The sequence below is a fragment of the Peromyscus leucopus genome, chromosome 16_21 (assembly GCF_004664715.2).
Source record: "Peromyscus leucopus breed LL Stock chromosome 16_21, UCI_PerLeu_2.1, whole genome shotgun sequence".
In the NCBI taxonomy this organism is placed as follows: domain Eukaryota; kingdom Metazoa; phylum Chordata; class Mammalia; order Rodentia; family Cricetidae; genus Peromyscus; species Peromyscus leucopus.
The window spans coordinates 71,206,723-71,220,832 of record NC_051084.1 but is presented as its reverse complement, the minus strand read 5'-3'; the positions used below and the strand labels follow the sequence as shown (position 1 = coordinate 71,220,832).

At 41.0% G+C, this 14,110-nt stretch overlaps 1 protein-coding gene across 7 annotated transcripts in view; it reads right to left on the bottom strand.

The window, feature by feature from the left end:
• Satb1 (SATB homeobox 1) overlaps positions 1 to 14,110 on the bottom strand; it is a 94,626-nt gene that overhangs the window by 41,780 nt on the left and 38,736 nt on the right. For all 7 annotated transcript variants that reach the window (XM_028890190.2, XM_028890189.2, XM_028890187.2 and 4 more), the window contains 2 exons: positions 6,325 to 6,436; positions 3,482 to 3,936 (listed from right to left, as the gene is read on the bottom strand). In XM_028890190.2, coding sequence (XP_028746023.1) covers positions 3,482 to 3,936; positions 6,325 to 6,436 — 567 coding nt within the window. The remainder of the gene's footprint in view (positions 1 to 3,481; positions 3,937 to 6,324; positions 6,437 to 14,110) is intronic.

Below are 14,110 nucleotides of genomic sequence, written 5' to 3'. Positions count from 1 at the left end.
CTGCCCGTGGAATCATGCCAAACAAGTTATAAGCAGACACATTCATCTCTGTCCCTCGGTAGGCTCATCGAGAGCTGTCACGCCAGTTAATGGTACCTTTTTACCTTTTAGTCGATAGTGATATGGACAGTGGACTTTTCTTAAATTACACTGAAGAATTATAGGAACACAGTAGCGATTTCTGTTATACTTAAGCAGGCGAATTTCTCTCCACCACATAATTCACAGAACTCAAATTCAATAACACATTATATGACGGTCCATTACTGTTATCAGTTTTGAATAATCCATCTTCATTCTTTATTTTACTGGAAAATAAAGTGTGCCAAAGATGGGAGGGAGGAGGACGAGGGAGAAGAGCCACGGAGCAGGATTAGAGTTAAACTCTGGGTTTATGTAAGTTTTTAAAGAAATGCACTTTCTGGTGTCACAGCCTTTAAATGACAGTGCTACAGAGAGGTGAACTGAACAGTTTAAGTACGGAAGCATTGGCATTCACTCCTGGCCATAGGTTTCCATTAAAAAGACATCAAGTAGACATAACTGAATGAGTGGCATATGCTAAAAGCTACGATCTTCTGTAGTAATTAAATAACATATGCCCATCATTCAGAAAGGGGAAATTCCTTAAAACAAGTAATTATATCCATTTCACCATAATTTTTCAGAAATGGTAGACTTTTTTAATGTCATATGTGACAGTCTCGAGAGGATTATGGTTAAATCTGGGAAGCCCTGTTTAGATGATGAGGGGGTTCTCATGAGTTAAAACAGGAAATCCAGGGTTTTAAAGTTACTCAGAGCTGTCAATGATTAAAATAATTCTCAGTTCCTAACCATGCCACCTATTACACCCATGTCTTACCGTACTCTGCCTAGGGTGCAGTGTCTTTCTCTACCACAGCGGAACCTGACTTCCTATGCACATATTTCATGGTAATGTCTGAACCCGGGCTGGAACTGAAGTAAGAGCACACCAACTTGAGCTGTGGCATGCCACTGCACAGCTCTTGTCGCTACATATGCATCAGCATGTGTATTTTCGTGCTCCACACTCACACCCTACTCTCACTCTGCACCTGCTTTTATTGAAATGCATACACTCTGAAATAAACACACTACATGCATTCATATGAATGTATAATCACTGAACTAAATGCAGCTGCGTGTGGGCGCGTGCATGTGATTTTTAAGTATGACCACTGAAAAATACACACATGCTTGCGTGTGCAAAGGCTGGCTCTCAATGAGCATCTGAATAGCCACACGAGACAACTTCTACTTAAATAAATAATAAATAAAAAGACGGTTCCAAACAAGGCCCAACATCTTCTACTGAGAAAAACCAATTACTAATACATAAAGGTTTTAAACCTGTTTATCGCCAAATAATTTCTAATAATTCTGGATAGTGGTTTTTCTTTTTCTGAATTGTCCATTTAAAAAGTGGTATCTGGGTGAAGCTATACCATGTTGTCGATGCCCGGGAAAATGAACTCACTGCTCCTCATATGAACCACAGAGAACCTGCCTTTCTAAAGACACTAACATCACTTACTGTAATAAATGGTACAGATAACCACAAATGTTCTGTGTAAGGACCAAAGAGAGACAAACAGCATCTCACAGGCATGGTGAGGAAGTGTGCTGAGTCCTCCCTTTTCTTTCTCACACACACAGCAAACATCTTTGTGCTTCAGTATACAACTATTTGCTCAATTTTTTAGGGCTTATCAGTAAATCTATCATCTGTGTCTACATCACTGCTCTCTTTGTCTGAAGGCTTTTAACTGAATTCAACAAACATCGTCCGACTTTTATGTAGAGTCCCAGTTTTTGGCCCAGGACTAAGCATTACTAGTAATTACTGTATTTACAAAATAAAGAATGCTACCACAAATCACAATTTCTAGAGGGTGGCTTTTGATTCACTGATTTTTTTTAATTATTGTCCCCAACTGAATCAAAGGATCATATTTAATTTACTAGCTAATAATGAACACCGTTTTAAAGCTGTAAAAACAGGGATTTTGTTAAAAAAAAAAAAAAAAGCAAACTTTTAACCTAAGACAACCCAGTGTAAAAACCATCCTTCTAAAAACAGAACAATAGCAAAGAGAAAAGCGCCGTGAGACCCCACCACATCTTCTGACCCTCAGTCTAGCCAGGGCCGGCCAAACACAAGTCACGGCTGGCACTCTCCCAGGCTCAGCAACTCTGCCAACAAGGAATTAATACTAAATTATTTTTGTACCAGAATTTTATTCTTATAATCCTGTAATAAACAAAATAACTTAAAGATGAAAGGAAAATGAGTCAGGTTTAGAAAGAGAGAGAGAAAGAAAGAAAACAAACAAACAAACACGGTAAAAACATAAATACTGAAAAGACATTATGGTCTCAAAGTTAAATGTTGTTCTTATTTTAGTGTGCTTTGGAAAAAAATAAACACCATATACATTACATTGGTATCTTAACAGAGAAAAAATAACTATAAATACTGAAGATACTATCCTTGCAGAGAAGATTGTGTCTCACAGGAATTCGCCCACGAGGGAAAAGGTGTAAACACTAGGGGCATTTGTAGGCCTCAATGGGAAGTCTAAACTGAGTATTCAACTAATGCCTACAGGCCAACCCAGCACAACCCGTCCTATAGACAGGAGTGAAATGCCACCAAGCCACACCCATCCCTCCACTGTCCTGCTTAGTGATCTACAGTGTGATAAGAGATTTTATGGTGCTCAAATATTTACTATCTGGGACCTATTTTTAAAAAAAAAAAAAAAAAGAAAGAAAGAAAAAAATCATGCCTTCTCTGGTGTGAGGTGAAGTCTGTTAAAGCAAAACCACGGCCAGGCGGTGCTGGTGGGGGGGGTTGGGGGTAGGGGAGTGGGGGTAGAGCAGAGGTGAGGGGGGGTGCACCTTTAATCCCAGCAGTCAGGAGGCAGAGCCAGGCAGATCTCTGTGAGTTCAAGGCAGGCTATACAAAGAAATCGTGTCTCAAAAAACAAAAAACAAAAAAGGAAGAAAAGAGAAAGAAACCACATTCTGTACAGTACATAACTTACTACAGAGATGGGGAGAAACAAAAGAGTGAGGTATGGAGAACATGGACAAACTGTGGAGGAAGGCGAGCTAAGAAACGGCTACAGAGAATTAAATGAAACCCCTAATAAGCTGCATAGTATCAAAAAAAGTGGCAGAACTTCAACAAAGCACACAAATGCACTGAAGTCTGATGTGAAGGGCAACATGGAAGAAAACGGTAGGCCAGACACTTCCTCACCTTCTCTTACTAACAGCGTACCATCTTATGCAGCAAATGCCGACAGCGCCAGGAGTCAGCCCTTGAAAGGGGAGCACAGCCTAAAGAAAGAGGTGACAGACAGGCCCCCCAACAGCAGAATATCAGCACAGACAGGGCTCAGGAATGAAGCGAGGGAAGGAGGAGAGAGGCAGAGAACAGAACCAAACTGACCTGAGTTCTGTTAAAAGCCACACGTGCAAACACTGCCTGGGAGATTCCCGCTCTTTTCAGTTCATCCCGTACCCACTGGTAGATTTCTGAAGAGACCTCCGTGTTTGTCGAAACCTGCTGCTCCAAAGGCTTATTCATAGACCTACTGACAGGGGGAGGGTGGTTCAAGTATTGTTGGTTTAAGGACTGCTGGGCTAAGAGTCTGTTGACTGCGTACTGCTGGTTCAGCAGCTGCGCCATCACCAGCTGCTGGTTGACCAGCTGAGGACTGATAGGTGTTGACACAAGCCCAGGGTGCAGGTTCGGAAGAGGGGTCCGGACAGAGGGCTGGCTGCCGTGGGAGAGCTGTGCAGGGGACGGAGGCTGCTCAGCTGTGTTCCCTGGGACCGGCTGCTGGCCAAAATTGACGTGGTTGGTGCCTTGCTGGGATAGTTCAGACAGACTATCCATTTCAACTAAAGTAGACAAAAAGGAAAATCAAGCTCAGACAGCAATTAAGAAAATTTCTGACCATTTCCTAACATAAGAAATATAAAGAAAACAGCAAGCAAAGAGCACACGGAGGAGTAATGATGCCCAGACAATTCCAGGACACAATACACCGGGCAACGGCTGTGTTCTTCTCTAGAGACAATTCCACACACTGAGTACATGACACACTCCTGCTCTTGTTTTGAAAAGTAGCTTAGATTTAACACAATGGTTTTCAACCTGTAGGTCAAGACCTCTTTGGCAAACCTCCATCACCAAAATTATTTATATTATGATTCATAACAGTAGCAAAATTACAGTTATGAAGTAGCAACAAAAATAGTTTTATGGTTGGGGGTCACCACCAATATGAGGAGCTGTATTAAAGGGTCGTAGCATTAGAAGGTTGAAAATCACCAATTTAAGGCATAAAATCAACTACATACATATTTCATATGTTTGCTTTGGGGTCAAACTGCTTCTCAGTTACAAGCTCGAGAAGGCTTTATGAGCAATAGCCGTTTCTTTTAAGATGGCTTCAAGAATATCGTTGGCCTAATGGCAGTGAGAAACCGTGAGCTAAAGCAGAAGCAAATAATAAATAAACTATGATTTAAAAAACGACCGGAGAAAAAATTACAAATAGTTCCGTATTATATTAACTCTAGCAATCCCAGCAAAGGTAGGAAGTAGTTTACATAATAGGATGTACTGAGGTGGGTATAACAGCTGGCTGTCACTCTTGGCGTCACATGTGGTTTGCTTCATGTAAGGCCAATCACGGACACATAAGGACATCAGCAAATACTTCTCAGGATAAAGCAAAGGCGAAGGGTAGAGCAAGTCAGCACAGCCAGTGTGGCTGCAGCTCCAATGTCTGCAATAGAAGTGTGGTTCTCACCAGATGCTAAGGACAGGGCAGAAAGCGGTCCTAGCACAAGGGGGACGCTGTCACGACTCTGCAGTCCATTTCCACCTACCCAGAATGAACACTTGTGTGGACGGGCTGAGAGTCAGCTCTAAGTGTGTCGAATGCTGTGCTGCTACACAGAAGAGTCTCGAGGGAGACTGAACCCAGCGTGTGATATGGACAGGGAAGCCTTTTCAAATGTCCACACTTCTCATGTACAGGATCTATCTGGATCTTAATCATCGTTTCTCTTTTCATTAAATATGCAGATTTTTATAATCAGAGGAACTGCTATACTCCATGATATATGCAGAATGTAACTAAGAATGGGAAGTTTCTACCAGTTTCTACCAGTGATATCAGCCCAGTGGGCCATTCACATGGAACAGTAATTCAAGCAATTATTCCAAAAATTGATGCATTGCCTTCATTACAGCCCTAAGCTATAAAAGGCAAAGAATCCGTTTTGGTAGATGGATGGCCTTTCTTCAAATATTAAAAGCTAAAACATGCTCAAAATTCGGGTCTCTTGTCTCTAAGTCTTTAGGAAAAATTATTATTGTTGTTACTATTAAATGAACTGAAGGGTGATAAACAAAGATTTACAATAAGGCATACCGCCTTGTATATGAAACACCCCACTGCTGTTTAATTTTAGGATGCATCATTTGGTAGGTACAGTATGTCAAAGAAGAAGGTACATTAACCTTAACCATAGTGTTTGCTCCCATGAGCACTAACTGATTCACAAAGAGAAAATGCCAGACTCCAAACGCTCAGCCACAGCATGCAGCCGTGACCTGTCCTTTTACACCTCAGCTCATCTTGATGCATGTCTTATGTAACAAATGTTGACCTAATGCAGCAAGTTCAGAGATGGCGCTGGGCTGGAACTGAAAGTTCAGTAATGACAGTGTTGGTTCTGTTCCAGATAGGAAGGCATTGGGCTCACTAAGGCGCCTATCTATGGAGCCTGGAGAATAAAAACCACTCCATCTCAATGGTAAAAAACCAAATGTTCAGTAAGTCAAACACAGTTAAATATGGTTTAAAAGCTGGTGTGAAGAGAAGCCCTTTCTCTTTTTTACAAACAAAAGCAAAAATCCTTAAAGCATGATTATCTCTGTGAGAAATCACAGCTGATATTAGTTATTCAAGGCCTGGTTAGGTCTTCACTGAGATGTTACAAAATGACAGCTCTCCTCCTCACGCCTCGATTTCCTGCATGTCTGACAACCGAGTCAGTGTGGCTGATTTAAACACAAACATTTATTGAATTTAATTATCTCATTATACTCATACCCACTCCCCCACCCCCAAAGAAACATTCTAAATTGATCTCTAATTGGGCAATCAAAGATCTGGCTTTCGATGTGACTTTGATAAACCCCCAAATGACATGCAATGGTATGTCGCCACAGCAGAGGGATGGGCTTTTCTTTTTTTTTTTCTTTTTGCTTACCCATCATATCCTTTGTCTTCTTGAAATGTTTGTACCACCTTCCAAATTCTTGACATTTTGCTGCTGAGACATTTGCATAGTACGTGCTGTTCACAATGGAGGAGATCATACTCTGTGTGGAGAGGAGAGAACATGTATGATACACCATGGCACGAGGTGGGGGGCCCACAACTTCAGCTGTGGGAAGCTGTACCTGCTCTCAGTTTTTCTAAAACAACTGGGACCAAAACTTCAGCTTCTTAGACTCCAATAAGTAGATCACCAGATGCTTATTTAAGTAGCAAGTGGCAGCCTCCACAGTGGCATCTGCTCTAGCACACTTTATCCAATCTTCATCCACACCATCTATTCCTCACAAATGTGCACTAACCCCAATTAATCCAAACCCACAAAGATGATGTTAGGGTTGAACTATATAAAGGTAGGGTATTTTGCAGCATGGTGATTGAATCCGACATGTTTGCTACTTGAAACATAGTCCGGGCACCAGAGCCATAGACACTACCTGGAAGCTTGTCTGAAATGTAGTTTGGAGCCCTAGCCCTGACCTCCCTCATCGACACCTGCATCTCACCAACACCCCCAGCACAACCAGGCACTATCAAGTAGGAGAAATCATTTTTACATTTTCATGTTCACTGTATGGATTTCAGTTGCTGGTGAGGTAACAGTGCTCAGAGGTCACGCTTAAGAGCCTCTCTCAGAAGACGAGCATCTTCAGATTTGATTGCTGGCTTTATCTAGTAAAGCTTGAGTTGTGAATTTCAAATGACCAGAAAATGTTTAAATATATACATTTTGTGCTAATTAACATTTTAAAAGTCCCATCCACAAAAAAAAAAAAAGAAAAGAAAAAGAAAAAGAAATAAATGTCTACTTGTCATTTTTCTCTTGCTTAAAAAAAAAAAAAGCCTTGAAGAGCTGGTCATAGTGGTGTTCACCTTTAATTCCAGCACTTGGGATGCACAGGCAGGCAGATCTCTGTGACTCCTAGGGCAACCTGAACTTGTAAGTTCCAGTCCAGCTCAGACTACATAGTGAGACCCTGACTCAAATAAACAAAAAAACATTGACAATAGCCAGCCATCTAATAGGTAAAAATGGAGACAATGATGTTAATGTGCCACTAAAGTTTAAAATAAAAAACACAGCCACATTTTCAATAAACAAAAGCATATTTTCCCAGATACTTTTGGTTACAGTAATTGCTGTGACTTCATTCCTGGTTCACCCATAGTGTCTAGTAGCTAAATTAATCCCCTATTGAATCTTCGGAGTGAGACTGAAGCACCAAGCCTCCTGGTCCTGAGAGTAGAAACCACGAGCTTAAATTTCAGACCTGGTTGGTCTCCAGAGAAACAGCTTACAGAAGACTCCATTGTTGGGAGGCAGCGAACAACCAGAAAAGCCAGTTTGGGGACAAGAATATTTTTATATCATTATCTTCTTTAAGCTACTTCAAATGTAAAGCTCTTTGGGCTATTATTAACTCTGACATCCATCATCATGTTAATTTAGGAGCACACACATTCCTATAATGTATAAGTTTGGGGGTCCGCTAAAGAACTGGGAGTCAGAGGTGCATTATTTATGTAAAACACAGCTCTCTCTCCAATGAGGCACTATGATAGCTTCCCCCCCCCCACACACACTTTCTACTTTATAGTCATTTTTACATTTTACTTCTCTAAAAAGACATTCTTAATGTGTTCGTGAAGCCCTGCCATTAATCCAATAGCTTGCAATTTCACTAAGAGCCTCCCCAGTCCACAGTGCAAAAAGACACTTAGCAAGTTGCCAAAACCAGAGCCAGAGGACAACTATCTGACACAGTTAGCAACCCACCGGCTTCCTTACTCCACCGTACTAATGGATCAATAATGCCAGACTCTAATAAAACTACAGAGATCACTGATAGATAATGGTGATTCTGCAGATGGATGACAGCTGATGTTCTCCCACTCTGGCCCAATTTCTAAAAAAATGATTAGTTTTTACCTAGACATTCTGCCACTTTCGTGTGTTAATACAACACAGCACGGAAGGTCCTACTTTTAGAAACAAACAGGCTCCCTAAATTCTGCAGAGGTTTTCAATAAATACCCAGTCTACTTCATCCCCTTCATTCGATATATGATTTGCTTATTACTGCACTGGCTGGTGTGAAGGACACAAAGATGGGTAAGACACAGCCTTGGCCCAAAGTGTTTGTCATCTATCAGGAAGCAGGTGAAATGACCCAGATCACTTCCATATAATGTGCCTCTTTGACCCACGGTGAGAGCAAAGGGGGAACCCAAATGTAAGCCATTCTGAAATACTTCAATAAAATGAGAGCTCATGTGTCAAAGTGCTGCACAGTTCATTATCATCCGTATGTGGAAAACAACATCCATATGTGCCCTGTCATCAAAGTTTCCACCGCCCCTGCTTAACCCTAATCTGTGGGCTATGTCCTAAAGTGATTTTACTGTTCCTCCTTCACTTCCTTATTTATTATATGATAATGCAGATCTGTCAACGATGTTTTCAATGGGGCCACTGAGATGGCAGAGTGGCAAAAGGGCCTGCTAAGCCTGATTCCATGAGTTCAATCCTCAGGATTTACGGAGTAGAGAACTGACTCCCATACATTGTCCTCTGACCTCCTCACACACCCTCTGACACACAAACATGTGCAAACACCAGAAAATTAGGATGCTTTAAATAACAGAAGAGTAACTGATATAATTTTCAAAATGAGGTCTTTTTGTGTCTATGTGGGTGTGTGGAAAACAGAGGTTAATGTCAGACGTCTTTCCTAGTCACTCTCCTCCGTACTGTCAGAGACAGCCTCTCCCTAAATCTGGAGCTTATGGATTCAGCGACTAGCTGGCCAGTTACAGGGCTCCTCTTGTTCCCTCTCTTCAGTACTGGAATTACAAGCTGCTACTCAAGGCTCTTTATGTATGTGCCAGGGTTCCATCTCCAATCTTCACGCTTGTGCAACAAGCACACTACCAATGGAGACATCCCCCTGTCGCCGCAGAGATTTGCACTAATTAAATGTAGCAGTAAGTCAAGGACAACAAGGGCAAACAGCAAAGGAACACCTTCCCATTTCTTTCAGCATCTCAGCTCAGTGAAGCTGGGCTGCATCTCAGGCCAACATCAGAAGACACACCCACTCCTCACACCTGGAGGTAGTCCCATGGCGCCTCCACCTCTGCCTACGAGCTGCTCATCCTTCGGCTCCACAGCTCTGATTCTGCCAGGCTTTCCTGAGTTAAAGCACGCTGGGCCACTGCACCAGCACTTCCTACACTGAGCATTTCTTCTAGACTTAATCTCAAAACAGCCTGGATGCTCAGCACAAGGCTGAACACACCTAGTCATGCCAGAAGGCCACTGAAAGAAGCCACTCCTTTGGGTCACTGGGACATTCTCCTCTTCTTTACCCTTCAAGGTCAAAGGCAACAACATTATTGTCAAGTGAATCTTTAAATCCCAACTTCTTAGCTACAAGAGCCTTTGTTCAATAATTTGCAACCCCACAGATGTCTCCAAAGAGGCTGCTGGTGGTTGCTCTCTGCTCCCTTGGTATCTATTTATATGAGCGCTCTGAAAGACACAATTCCTGTGGCAAGTTTTCTAGTCAGTCTGTGGCCACTAGTGTAAAAACCATCAACGCTCTGGGAGTCAATTAATCCCACTGACTAATCTCTGCTGCTAGAAATTGTGAGTTCAAATGCTGCCACAGGGCACACCAACCAAAACACAGTGTTGGGAGACACAATTTAAGAGCCGGCAGAAACTGGCCATGGGTCTCCTAACCCGTGTGACATAATATTCTCATCCTAGGAGCCAAGTTGTAAGCTTTTCTAAGATCCATAAAGCACATGTCTACTCCCTATGAGGAGCTTGGCTCTTTCCGAGTCTGCTAAAGTTCCGATCTGTTTCCATCTTCCCAGAAACCCCAGCCCTCTAGAAGGATACCATCTGCCACAGGCTGAGCCTCCTTTTCAGCCAAATACATTATTTATAACCTTTCTAATTGTGAAAAGGTAAGGGTGGAATTTTTCTAAAGCCTGACTTACATATTGTTGGAACATTCTGAACCTTTGCTCGAAAATCTGCAGGTCTCTCAATGTGAAAAACAGAAAAACCCAAGGAATTGGTTGAGGTTACATAATTTTCCCAAATGCTACCTTCCAAGCCCTGCTAGGGTTCGCACACGCTGTGGTTAGTGTATGTGTGTAACACACTGGAAAATCAAGGAAGGTGGCTTGACTGTTCAGCTTGGTCATCTTATTGGCCAACAGGACTGGCTGGGGAGAAGTGCAGCCTTCTCAAGAACAAGATTGTCAACCAAGAAGCAGCCCAGCAGTGATCTGATTACCCTTAAAATTGCTTTGTTGTGCCTTTAACAACCCCCCTCAAAAAAATACCCCCAAACAATGCTAATCAGGTTATTCAATCATTTAAACCAAAACTGTTCATGCTTTTCTGCCAAATCAACCAACCACAGCAAAATCTGTTATCTCTGATTGCTCAGCTTCCAGTCAAAAAAACCAGTTAACCCCCACTATTCCAAAAGTTTTCCAAAACACCCAGAAGCAGGGCAAGCTAGGGAGGAGGAGGAGGAGGCCAGGCCCTTTTTAAAGGGGTAGGCGGCTGCTTGGCATTTGCATGTGACAATACACTCCTAGACCTGGGGCACCTAGTGTCCCTGGTGTCTCTGAAGTCTGGTCTTCTGGAGCATGGCTGGCTTGGGACTTGGGTCTGGGCTACCTGAGGTGGGAGGACAGAGAGGCAGCGTCTACAAAATGGTGGCTCACCCCTGTTGAAAGCTTGCAGGCTCCTCCAGCAGAGAGGGCAAGGGCTACCACATCTTATTTACACAATTATCTAAATACGATTAAACAGCTGATGGACAAATATTAAACTGGAAAATGTATAGTCATTTCAGCTTAATGTAATCCTCTTTCTGTAAACACCCAAGATGATTTTTTTCCAACCAGAACAGTCCTGACATCTCATAAGCCTAAGGGTGAATAGCAAGAGATTGTTTTTGATAGTTATAAATATTCAAAAGACATGCAGACCATCTGCTTTCATAATACAGGTAAAGCAAGACTGAAATGGTGGCTGCTGTATAAAAATGATTCTTTTAACAAAGTCTTCCTCTCCTCGAAACTATAAAGACAGATGTCAAAAACTGTTTACACAGAGCAATCAGGAGCGTGTAAAATGTAATATTCCTTTTACACACAGTGCTTGCTAAAGAGGTTTTTTTTTTCTTTTTCTTCCCATCTGTGTGTTGCAACACATTTCTACAAGTTAAAAACATTTTTTTTTTCAAACAGAGATCTCATGAATACCCAAAAACATGCGATCTGGTTTCTGAATGCTAATTAATTTCAACTAAGGAATCAGAGTATCTTTTTCCTGTACAAAGGAATGTATGTTTTGAATTGGAGATCTCCAGAGAGATAGCAAGGGGAATAATCTCACACAGGTTTGATTCTGTGAGGTCAATCTCATGGTTTTATCTCACCTAGAATGCATTTGTTCTACCCATGTTTGAAATGAAAGCACATCATGGCTAAGGTCTTTGGCATTAAGTCGAAAATAATTATCGTCTGAAAGAAATACTTATACATGGAAAATATACAAAAACAAAAATTGACCTTTAACTCCTGTCTAGTCTGAATGCTGTGAGAAACTCAAGCATTATTTCCAGCAGAACACTAATCTTGACATAGCCTTTTCATTTATTTATATCAATGGTAAAACACAACCTTTTTTATTTATTGTATTAATGGCAAGGAGGAATTAAACACCTTTTTGTAATTTTCAATAAAATGAACATTCTTCTGAACAATATGCTGAACTACCAACTCATTACTTTTTTCTGTTTTCTTTCTCTTTTTGAAAAGCACAGTGTCCCAAGTCTGTGTCCTTCCTCCTTAGGCAAGCCTTGGCTACCTATGGCTGAATTTTCTTAACAGTTCTTTTTATGTCTGTGGAAAATTCAAAAGTCAGACTTGAACTTGCCATCAAACACCTAAATCAGCTCCATATAAAAATACTATTGTGACAGAGACTCTTTGTCAATGGGGTCTTGTTTGGACCCCAAAGGATATAAAATATCAGATACAGCATCTTTCTTTTAAAAAGGCACATCCTATGGGATGATAAAAATGGCTTGAGTGTGTTGGAAATTAGTCCTCATCTGGTATTTGAGGGTGAGAAGGACAGAAATGGGCTTCTATTTATGACAGCAATTGACAGGATCACTAAGAGTGTGTCATACTCTCTAACATACTTGTTAGCTGATGTCCCCCAAACTCTTCCCTCTGGTGCCTATAATAACTTCTAAGCTATTCTCTTGGGAGATACAACCAGAGCACATTTGAAATCTCAATTTGTTAGGAAAAGACGGATCACTTGTAAATTTCTCTTAAAGTCTAGTTGTCAAAGTTCAGGAGCTCTTGCCATTCTTGATCAACCCTGGTGCCTGGAAATGGTGTTTTCATCCAAAGAAGCCAGTACATACCATCACAAATGAAAAGCATTATAATGTTCTGAAGGAACACCAGAGGAAGTGAAAGAAAACACACCATCTCTGTCATTTCCCCCAAATACATTTTCAAAAGGTGAAAACAGCATTATTTTGCAAAGCACAGATCTTAATTATCTAATAATACAAGTTGCTTTTAAAGAAAATGCTGGTGCAGTTATTATATTCCTTCCATATAATAAAGTAATTTTATACAAACTCCAAATGATATATCATTTGACCAAATTCTCCACCCTGTCCTCATATCTTCTACAACAAAACCTTCAAACCACTTACATAAATATGCAAAGAGTTTAAATTGTAAAGTATTTGCCAAAAGGTATATTATTAGTATTAGTAGTAAGAGTATATACTATTTCAAAATAAGTGTACATAACATAGAGACAACTGAAAGACAGCAACACTGCCTGTTCCAGCAGTGTGAAGAGCCTGTGAGGGGACTGTCTTCCAGAGACACTAGAGAGAACCAAGTATGCTGAACACACATCACTCTCCAACTAGAGCTGTGTCTGCAGGAAGCTCAAACTCTCTTAGCATCTTGCTTGTGATATAACTATTAAAAATATAAATGTTATTGTGTTAAATATCATAGTAATCTAAGCAGACGTCACAAGAGCACTTTCTTTAGATATGCCTGAGTCTGGAGAAATCTGATTAGATCTTATTTAGATAAATCTGAAACTCTGCACTCATTTACCTGCTGGAGTGATGTTTGATTCTTCCTTCTCTCATGCCCTTGTGTGGATGTATGAATAGCTCATCTTTATAGAAGAAACAATTGCTAATTCCTAGTATCTGAACTTAGAAGTGAAAAAATATCGGACTCGTTATTAGTTCTTGGGTCTTACATGGAGCACTTTCAAAATGTTTTAAAGCACCAAGTAAAAACAAGAACTCCAATATTTTGAATAATTCACTTTTCCAAGCAGAAATACTTGTGTGCTAGACTCAAACTGCCCACAAGAATCTCAACTCTCTCTTTGCAGTCTTTCTTCATATGAACAGTTAGATTTGAAACCACACTGCTTAAACACTGGGTTTGTGTATATGGGGGCGGAGAGGTATTCTCAGTATATACCAAGTGTGGGGCCAAGGACCTCAGCAAATCTTTGAGCAAACCCTACTTGTTCCCCGACAAAAGTGGGTTATGACTTCCAGTCTGTTCTAGCTTTCAAAGTCTACTGTGGGATCTACACACTGTATTCTCATATGATTGGTATCTCA